At 31.3% G+C, this 11,166-nt stretch overlaps 1 protein-coding gene across 7 annotated transcripts in view; it reads right to left on the bottom strand.

Annotated features, from left to right (window-relative positions):
* SDE5 (silencing defective 5) overlaps positions 1-8,589 on the bottom strand; it is a 45,819-nt gene extending 37,230 nt beyond the window's left edge. The window contains exons 1-6 of one of the 7 annotated variants that reach the window (XR_016072092.1): positions 8,411-8,588; positions 6,059-6,630; positions 5,263-5,288; positions 2,460-2,537; positions 1,229-1,302; positions 805-1,064 (exon numbers count right to left, since the gene is read on the bottom strand). Coding sequence is in view for 6 of the 7 variants with exons in the window: in XM_010244634.3 (XP_010242936.1) it covers positions 805-1,064; positions 1,229-1,302; positions 2,460-2,537; positions 5,263-5,288; positions 6,059-6,620 (1,000 nt within the window). In the remaining variant the exon portion in view is untranslated. Of the gene's footprint in view, positions 1-804; positions 1,065-1,228; positions 1,303-2,459; positions 2,538-5,262; positions 5,289-6,058; positions 6,631-8,000; positions 8,347-8,410 lie in introns of those variants that run through there. The other 6 variants (XM_010244634.3, XM_010244633.3, XM_088886830.1 and 3 more) reach the window with 6 other exon arrangements.
* Positions 8,590-11,166: the final 2,577 nt, after the last annotated feature.

Here is an 11,166-nt window from a genome sequence, read left to right as displayed (position 1 = left end):
GTTGGTGACAATATTGTAGACATGTGAAGTAACAAGTTATTGTCCACCTAACTTACATGATGACAATTTCAAGCTAGCTCAATATTCATTTCAAACATGTAGTTAAATATTAGTTTTTGTTTGTGTAGTAGATTATTTGGTTGATCTATTACAACCATGTATATTTTCTGAGTTCAAATTTTACTTTTAACTCATTCTAGCATAAAGCTCTGAATGGTTTACAGGGCAACTTCAGAACATACTCTTTTGTCTATAACCTTAGTTTCATAGCTTTGTTTAGTGATTTGAAACAAGATAATAATTTAAAAAGGTGTGCCTATGCTTCATTTATCATTTCATAAAATATCATTCTATATTTTGCATATTTTACAATGTTTCTACCATGTCTATAATTTTTACAATATTTCCATACGCTATTTCCAACATTTCCAACATGTTTCTTATACTTGGATGACCGACATTTCCACTGACATCGACATTTTAAACCTTGCATAAAAAAACCTTTCTCAAACATATCGGAGATAATTACATATCAGAAAATCATAAAAAAGGTCATTACCCAATGTTGGCCCCAGATATCTCTGGGGTCATGGGAAGGGTAGACTGGATACAGTCCTAACCTTTGGCTTCTTCTTCTTCGCTTTTTTTTTTCTTTTTTGCACAAAGTGGTTTCTCTCATATAAAACACAAAAAAGAAAACATAAAATGATGCTTACTGTTTAACATGTTCTCATTTATGACTTAATAAGCACTATCTACTGTGTGTGTGTGTGTCTTCACAGCTATGATTGTTTAAGGACATACCTTCAACAGTGTTTTGTTGCAATTCTACAATTCTAGTTGAATGTTCTCCAGGTGCGTCACTTGGAGGTTCAACTACCACAGTTCTTCTAGTTCCTCTCATGCCCCTCACTGCTCTTGGTGGGCGGGCTCTTCTTGATACTTCTTCAGGTCTTTCAGGAACAGTAAACAATGCTGTTAGCACTTCCTTCTGAAGATCATATCTTTGTTTGTCTCTATAATGTGGTTCCACTCCATTTGCATTTGAAATTTTAGCTCTGTCACTGTCTCAATAGGAGAAAAAAGCAAGTTTGACCTTCTACAATACATTAAAAAGGAAGAAAATCATCTATACTAATATTTTGATTGAGAAAAAAAAAGAAGGCCATTAACCCAATACCAGACCCAGCTCCAACCAAAAGTTCCTAACAAATGCAGACAAACTTACATTTGTGCAAAATCCGCAGTCTTCAATTTTTCTTCATGGGAGAGAAATTCTGGTTTTGAACAATTATCCTTCAACTTGGAAGATAAACTTAAATAAGAAAATAGAACTGGTATAACAGTGAAAAGTTAAGGGCGCAAACAGCTACAAACAATTATCACATTTGCTTATTATCATATAAAAAATCATTGAATAACTTTGCAGGTCCATAGCTCAATCTAGACAAGCTCATGTTCTGTAAGGAACACACACACAAATCTAACTGACAAATGTTTTCAAGGTGAAGTTGAATATTATATGCTCTCAATTATTTCAATGCAATGTTTCCTTTTGCATTGACATTTTCAGGTTCAATGTACCAATACCAATATTTTGCTTGTATATTTAATTTGAAAATTATAACCACTTACTAAAATATTAACACATGAAACAAGTTCCACATTAGCTAAGGTAAACCTATAAAATCATTCAGTGATGATAAATCTTTAAATTTGTCATATAGCTACTGCTTTTCTTTTTACTTAATATATGCATATCTCATGGACTATATCATTCTTCTAGCATATAGGTAAATTAGTGACATTTATAATTCAGGTACACATGCAAATCGCATCTAAGCGTGAAAATGAATTGTTTACTACCCCATATTGATCTTGATAGTTGTCATGCAAAATCAAATTTTTTGGCATATCCACTACTCAATATATGCCAGGTCCTGGAAATAAGAAAAGATTCCATCACTCATTCTTTTAAACCTCAAGTTCAGATTTTTTTTTGGGGGTGGGGGATGGGGGTTTAAATGCCTTAAGTCCAGTCCATATCTCCTATAAAGATCTCAATGGTAACACAATTGTTTATCCAATCAGAAAATCACAACTCTTCAGACTTGTTAACTATCTACACATGATTACTTTGAATAGATATCCCTATTCATGGCCTTGATTTATTTATAAGTGACATTTAATTGCAAAGAGAAACAAACAAAGAACTAGTTTATCCAATCAGAAAATCACAACTCTTCAGACTTGTTAACTATCTACACATGATTACTTTGAATAGATATCCCTATTCATGGCCTTGATTTATTTATAAGTGACATTTAATTGCAAAGAGAAACAAACAAAGAACTAGTCCTTCGAAGAAGGCAAAGTCAGAGATTTTATTGTGATAAAGTATAACTACTTCAGAAAATAAGCATGAGACAGTTTGCAGTCATTTGAAACTCAAAACTTACCCTTACAGCCGACACACCAATAATGTCATCATTCTTCTCCAAAGTTGATGTTGACATATCAAGTAATTTCTCCATGCTCTGTATGGAGAAGAAATTCATAAAATCAGAAAAACTCACCTCATAAATTACATCCACATCAGAAGTTGACAATATGTATTTTTTTATCAATAACAGAATTTCATTAGAAGACTTTTAAAGCACGGTAATTACAAGAACAGGAGAGGCAAACTTTCTTAACTCTCCTCAAAGAATATGTAATTTTCTTTGAAAAGAAAAAAAAAAAAAACATTTCAAAATTTGTAAGCTAAATGAAAAGATTAGAGGCATCAACCTTGAAGGTGTTTATTAACTGAGTTAGAACAAATAAAGTAAATGAAAGTACAAACTTATTTGTCTAGAAGAAACTGGTGATACTTTGGTCATGGTGCAGAGTGAAGATGGCATACACATTTAACCAATTGAGAAGATACAGGTTACTTAAATGCTAGAAAGTATCAGTACCACACATTTATGACAAAGAACATACTATTACAAGTTGAATGTGCAAAAAAAAATTCGAGTAACTTGGGTTAATTCTTTAAGACAAAATGAAATCAATCCTCTGGCATTTATTCCATTGTCTTGATTGTTTAAGGAGCAGTAAGAAGAATGTTCTACCAAGATGACACCAAGTCATATTGTACTTTTTGGAAAGTTAAATCTATGCAAACACCAAGTCATCTTTTCTTGTAAAAAAGAATTTCACTGAAGGGGAACCTGGGAAAAAGAAAAAGGAAGAAAAAAACCAAAGACCAAAAGCCTAGCAGGTATCAAAGGGTCCACAAGGGTTTATTAGTGTTGAGGTTTTTGGGCAGATTTGTGCAGATTTAGTAGTTATTGTTGTTATATATGCAGTGGTTCTTTTGAGTTATATATGCAGTTTTATGTGTTAGGCGCCCTATAAGGGCATATTAGTCACTGTACCCTTTTTTAATTAAAAGTATAAATACTAGTGAGGAGGGCGACCAGAACTGATTGCTCTCCTTTTCTTTCTCAATTTCTTCTCTTCTCTTTGATGTGGGTGCCGGCAGCAGCAGCAGTAATTTAGTGTTCTCAGCAACAGCAATTTAGTGTTCTCATCCTATCTTATCTATTCAGTATTCTTAACTTATCTGCTTTCAGTAGCAGGGATTAGTAGGAGTCTTATCTATTCAGTGTTCTTATCTTATTAGTTCAGTAGTATGGATTAGTAGGGAGTCTTATCTTATCTTATCAGTTCAGTAGGATAGATTAAGGGAGTCTTATCTTATCTTATATTATCAGTTCAGTAGGATAGATTAGTAGGGAGTCTTCCTAATTAGCAAGGAGTCTTCCTAAAAGTAGGACTCCTATCTCTTGTAATCTCCTATTTAAGGAGCTGAGAATATTGAATAAAACCATCGAAAATTTCAGTCAAGAAAGAGAGCAAGGAGAGTTAGGTGATCTCTTGGACAAATCACCATTAAGGCGCCAAGATAGGTTCATCAAGAGCAGGGAGGAACAAGGGAAAACAGGAGGTTTTCCCCGTGAACCGACCCGTGACGAAATCCTATTCCCAGGCCCATAACACTCTTTCTCTTATTCTTCAAGAAATTTCTCTTTTCTTTACAGATTCTTTGATTCAGCAGTTTTCTACTATTAGAAAGAAGTTCATGTTTTACCACAGATGCCCCTCATGTGTAGAGGTTGTTTAATTTTTGACAAAATGACATATTGGGGCTTCAAATATTAGTAACTTCCCTTCACCAGAAGTGGCACGTATCATGCCATGTATGACCTGGATAGAAACAAGAGCATATAAGGCAAATTCCACACATCTATTACTTCCTTACCAACAATTTTAAATGAGAAGAAGAGAATTGCTTCAAAGCATGCCACTGTTAATTTAAAAGGTGTTTCCTTGCACTCAATACCCCTCCACTAAAAAAAGAACCCTTTTGCCTATTGTGCTTCCTTAACTAAACAACATCATTACTCAACACAGACCAAGTATTTGAAAATTAATATGTACTTCACCAAAAAATTCAAACTTGTTATATAAAATCAAAGTGAAAAAAGAATTGAACTTTTTCAACTGAAAAACAACAAATAAGAATTAGATGTATCATAATCAATCTAAGAAAATAGAATAAATAAAGATTTCATGTTGATAAATATTCTTTGCTAATAAAAAATACAAATGAGATGCTAAATTTACATTATTAAGATTATAAGCCAGTACAAGAACCACGACAGCGGACCACAACCTGCTCGTGACACTATGCTAGCCCAAGCCTGGCCTGGTTTAGATTATGTTCAATAGTCCAGGCCATACCTGCACTTAATTTAAAATAAATAATAAGAAACTTCAGCCAAGACCCAGCTTATATCAAAGAAGCCAAAGTTTAGATTAAGCTTGGAGTTCTCTGCAAAGCTGGCTCATCTGTATCTAGGGGAGGAGGATGCCATCCCAAGACCAGCTAAGCTCAGTCGTCCAAGTAAACCAAGCTGGTGGAGACCAAACTTATGCACTGATTCAGAGAAAAATTACTTCCAAGCATAACTAATCTTTCTATAACCTTGATCATTCATTATTTCTAACATTCACCTTTAATATGTGACTGAAGAACACAAATGAATAGTCTAAACAAGATACATACTGTAATTAGAAATCCCTCATTAAATGGTCCAAAGATTTCTGTGCTCATGCTCAACTCATTATATGAATAACATATGAAATGAATCTAGACTACTTACCGGTCAGAAAACAAATGAATCCTAGGTACAAGGAGAATATATGTAATACCTTTTCCATGTCATATCCACAAAGACCTGCATTTCCAATTTGATTAGTTATTAACCATTACACACCATGATACTTTATATAAATGACAACATTATTGTTATAATGCAATGCTGAACTTGTATGTATATACATGTATGTATATGTATATGTATATGTATATGTATATGTATATGTGTGTGTACATATATGACAAGCATAGATCTTATGTTCAAACAAGAACCAAAACCCCCTATTTGGTAATGTTGTTCAGTCATTCATTCTAATAAAACATCTTCTTAAAAAGCAATTAAAACTATAAAATCATTATTTTTTGTGTGAAATCTAAGAATTTAAGACCCTAACATGGACTTGTTTGGGCTTGCCTCGAGGGGTGTGGCACAAAGGCGGCTTGTAGAATCAGGAATGTAATATGCCACATTAGCTACTTGAAGTAATGTAATTGAGAAGAAAAGAGATTATGGGTTTTATATTCTTGAAAATGTTTTATATGTTTGATTTTATTTTTAAATTCTCATTTGAATATGCTTTACATGTTATGTTTATGTATTTTAATTTTAGATAATAGGTTTTTTAAAAAAATGATTCTAAAATATCAGTTATATTTTTATTAGTATTATGTTTAATAATTTTTTGATTTTTTTGCATTTTTTTAATTTTTGGCTTTTTTATTTTTTTTACATTTTTTTTTATTTTTTAGATTTTTTTAATTTTTTTGCGCCTTGCTTAAAAAGGCACGCACCTTTTTGAATAGTCCCAAGTGAGCTACTCAAAATATAATAAGACAATGATGGCTTACCAAGAACTTCTTGAATAACATCCCTACGAAGCTGAAATCCATCTCCAAGTATTCTAAACAGAAACTCTTCCATGTCCTTATGCATTGTTTCATTTGTTGAAGAGCTACCATCTTCTTGCCAAAGTTCAGATTCTGGCAAATCCTTGGAATCCAATTTCAGCGGTTTGGTGGCTTTGCAAGATTCACTCTGCACTTGTGTGGGCCTAATATATTCTTTACCAATGACACTTGAAACAGTACCCATTGAAGCAGAATATCTTCTTGGCTTTGATGTCTTGGAATCCTTATATGCACAAGTCAACTTCTCAGAAATATCATCTGATGATGAAACTGATGATGTTGTATCTCTCAAACCATTATTGAGTGGATGTACGAAAGTATCAGAACTATCTCCTTGCAAATTAACCAGAATCTCAGCAGCTTTATTTGCATCGCTTTTTGCCTTGCAGTAAGCTGCAGCTATGTCTTTTAGAGAGAATACAGCACCAAAGGCATCAAGTAATATCTCCAAGGCTCTTCCCTCATCGTCATTCCCTAAACTGCATGAACTAGATCTCTCCATTGCAGATGTTCTTCATGCCACAAAGGAAAATAGGAAGTCAGATAATAGTTAGGAATTAAAACAGCTAATGAAAAGTTCAAATAACATTTGAACAGCAATAATTGACAAATCAAATTTCTTAAGCATAAACCATTGTTGGTAGGAATCAAAGGAATTCATAGTTAGAAGGTAAATGATATCTTTCTATAACTGCAAAACTAACCTAGAAATTGAAACTTTGTTATCAAACATTCTAACCTGGAAGATCCACTTAACATGTGTATCTTGTTAAAATTAGTAATTCTAACTTTCGGATGTGTACTCCCTTGTTCTCCTACTATCAAAACTAGAAAATGTCATTTTGGATCAAAACTCTTCAGATGATAGAATTTGGTCTCCCTTGCCTAATGACCTCTTCTCTTGTGCTTCCTTTTTCAACCTTCTTGTCCTTTCAGAACCTTTGGGACAAACTTCTCAGTGAAAGAAAGCTAAAATCAAATTCCTGGATCCTGACTCTCGCATCAAAACTATAGTCCCTAACCACAATGACCAAGTCTCCATTAAACATGAACCCCAACTCTCTCCATTTGCACAAAACCCTTAGAGAATCTCCACAATTCTCAATGTTAATCAGTGAAACCTAATTTTTAATAACTACTATCCAACTTGGTTAAAACAATGTCAAGGATCCAAATTATGTAGGAATATTTGAAATTCTGGTTTTTTTTGTTCTGATTCCAGGAATAACCAAAAAGAGGTAGACATGGGCTAAGAAATTTCTGTGATCTTGATCTTGGTATAATACAGAGAAAACAGGAATAAATATAGTAGATGTGAAAGAAGAGAGAAATCAATTTTGAGGAAAAAAAGGAACAAAAGAAATAACTGATAAAATGAATATTGTTTAGTTGATTTATTCAAGAGTTCTTTTTTCTTTATGAAAATTCGATTGGATCTCAAAATTCCACCAAAATGTCCATAAAATTTTCATACCAAACCATGCCAAGACATTGCCAAAAATTGAAATTTAAATCCTTGACTGAGACTCACGGTAAGGTACTAAGAAGCAAATGTATTGAAGAACAAAGCCAACAAAGAACCTATAAACTCGTGAGCCAATGTATAAATGATTTAATAGAAATGAGGAGGAAAAACGTATCATTTCATTGATAATGAGGTGCTATCCGATACAAAAAATCAGAGGCAGGTCATGGAGACAGATGCATACGCAGTCAATGTGAGGTAAGAATGAAGACCAACATTACAAAAGATGAAAAATGATTCAAATAAAGAAATAGACAAAATAACAAAAGTCTTAAAAAGAATGGTAGTCGTCAAACAGAAAATTTGAATAGCGATGAAGTAATATCTAAGAAAAAAGATTGAATGCAGATTACGTACTCGATGCTTTTGCAGTCAAAATAAGATAAAAGGAATAAACCCCAAATCCACGGATACTTGAGCAATCTTTCGAAGTGAATAACAAATCCTATTAACAAAATAAGAATTAAACAAAAAGCTAGGGAAAGAAGCTCTCTGGAAAGACAGAAGGCAATCAAGATAGAATATCATAACAAATACAATCAATCCAAACCACCTGGAAACAGACAAAAAAAGGACAAAAGGAGGTTAAACTAAACTAATGTAAACGCCACGAGATGAAATTCATGAGTTTCTCAAATAAATAATAAAGCATCCACAATGAGACAACATTGTAGTAGTACTAAAGTCCAATTCAATCCAAGGCGATGAGAACAAGCAATAAAAAACAATGAAACAATCGAAGTCTGCAATCTAAGCGAAGAACTCACTTCAAACTAGGGTTCTGGAAGACGATTTTACAATCAATGACGGAGGGGAGCTCCCGCTTCTTCTCGCTCCTTTGCTTCCTTCCGAAGGAAGCCGAAAGAGATATAAAAAGATAAAACGCGGCAGACCGTTTGTAGTTTTATGCAGCTGCTGTCTGCTCTTGTAAGGGCTTCACTAGAATATTATAATTATACTAATAAATCAATACTAAAAATACAAATAAATGGTAGGTAAAGGAATAACTTTTCGCGCTCTTTTTTTTAACACTGATTATTTCTTCTGTGATTGTCATGTACGTAACATGACATAAGGAATAACTTTTCACGCTCAATTGGGAGGAGTACAACTGTACAAATACAAATACGTAGTGTGCAAAACCTTGTATTTTGTACTAGTGGGGATCGTGCGAAGTACGGAAAAACCTTATGAAAAAGATACTAATTTATGTAAAGGAATAATTTGTTTAATTATTGGTTTAAATTATAATTTTCTAAAATAATTTCCCGAAAATGTAATAAATAATTTGGTTAGAAATTGCAAAAATAATAATTTACAATGAAAATTATACAACTTTTTAAATTTTCAAAAGTACACAAAATTATCTTTAATTTTCTATAATATAATTTTATGAAAATTTTATTATATTTATGTAATTTTAATTTTTATTGAAATTCATTTATAAATTGCTATTTAATAATTTATTATCCGTTTAAATAGTTTATAAAAAACATTATTGAAATATATGTTTAAATTGTTAGTAAATAATCTATTTACAAAATTACACTAATTTATCTTTTATTTTCCAAAACTTGTTAATCGAAAATTTTCTTTTCCAAAATTCCAAAAATCATAATATTTTATCTTCCAATATAAATATCTTAAACATTGATTACCTTTTTCCAAATGTACATTATGAGGAAATTAATTTTGAATAATTATTTACAACATTTTGAGGAGATTTGATTATTTTTTTAATTATTATCTTGATATTATAATTATTATTTTTAATTATCAAACATAGTTTTTAATTATTTTGAATAATTATCAACAATTATTGGCTACATATTGAGGAAATTGAAATATGTTTGAATAATTATCTTGATATTATAATTATTTCTAATAATAATTAACTGTATTTTTTATTATTTTAAATAATTAACAACAACAATTATTCAATAATTATTTAATAACATTTTGAATAGTTATCTTTGGCGAATATTCTTACTTTTGATCATTTTGTACAATTATTGCAATTGATAATTTCCATAAATGACAATTTTTAACTATAATTTGCAATTTCCTATAAATTTTGAATAATTATTGATATTTTAAATTTCCATAATAACTATTAAGAATAAATATTTATTGATAATTATTTACTAAAACATTAGCAATGGATATTTTTTTATAATATTTAACTATAATTCTCAATTTTGTAAAAAATGGTTAAAGAGTTTTCGATTTCTATAAAATACTGGTTATTAACAAAAATAGATAGTGGAACATAAATAAATAACATCATAGGAATACATTACAAGGACATAGCAATGTCATTAAAATATCAAACATACATGGAACTGCATAGTATTTTAAGTGCTCATAAGTACTTATTCAATTTTTTCTTCCAAAATTATCCCTAGTTGAATTTTAAAATACCACTTACAAAATTATCCTTAGTTGAATTTTATAAAAGTACTTTTATGTAAGCACTTTTACGATATGAAAGCATTTTTACAAAGCACTTTTATAAAAGTACTTTTACAAAAGCACTCTTACAAAAGTACTTTTACAAAATCACTTTATAAAAGCACTTTTAGGAAAGCATTTTTACAAAAGTACTTTTACGAAACCACTTTTATAAAAGCACTTATACAAAAAGTACTTTTGTGAAAGCACTTTTATGTTTTATAAAGTGCTTTCATAAAAGTGCTTTTATTACTTTTGTAAAAGTGCTTTCATAAAAGTAATTTTATTAAAGTGCATTTGTAAAAATGCTTCTATAAAAGTACTTTCTTAAAAGTTCTTTCAAAGGGTATATTTTGAAAATTTTAAAGAAAATGAAAGACAAAATAGTCACGAATGCTTATTTAAGTGCTTATTAGAAGAAATTAATCTATAAATAAAATATCTTTAAATAACATAGCAAAATAGGTGTGCCTTTGTGGAAGAAAGACAACAAAACATGCCTCGACTGACTTGCAATGTAGGTGTTTGTAAAACATTAACGGGAGTATGATGGTTCAGCTGGGATTGGTGCCAGCTTTGAATTGATGCCAATTTACGAACGGGCATTAATGTAAAACATTTTGTATGTTTATAGATCTGCGGTGCAATTCAGTAATCTGCATTGGGCCTGTCCTTACTTTTTCAAAACATTAACCATAAGAAAATAGTGAAACAATGAAGAAAAAAAAAGGATTGGGAGAACGATGGAAGAACAACAATGTAAAAGTTTAAAAAATAATCCACCTCTACTTTTTTTTTTCAAGCTTGAACACCGACCAAGCTCGTCGGTCGCCATTGATGTGGAGTGGAAGAACAATGGTAAAAAGCGAAAAAGGTTTTTATGGTTGGATTGAGAGAATGTGGGGTAGTTTTTGAATTTTTGAAATTTTAAAGATACCACTAGAAAACATTTTTCGTGTGCCCACCAAACACCACCTGAGTCTTAAGGCTTCATCTCTTGGGATTGCAGAGTGTGTGCATAGTTTTTGTTTGCAAGGGATAGTTTTGTCATTTTGATCAACAAAATGCCAAC

The sequence above is a fragment of the Nelumbo nucifera genome, chromosome 1, assembly GCF_055504915.1.
Source record: "Nelumbo nucifera cultivar China Antique chromosome 1, China Antique-T2T, whole genome shotgun sequence".
Taxonomy (NCBI): domain Eukaryota; kingdom Viridiplantae; phylum Streptophyta; class Magnoliopsida; order Proteales; family Nelumbonaceae; genus Nelumbo; species Nelumbo nucifera.
Note: the sequence above shows the minus strand (reverse complement) of the source record. Positions and strands in the feature narration are given on the sequence as shown.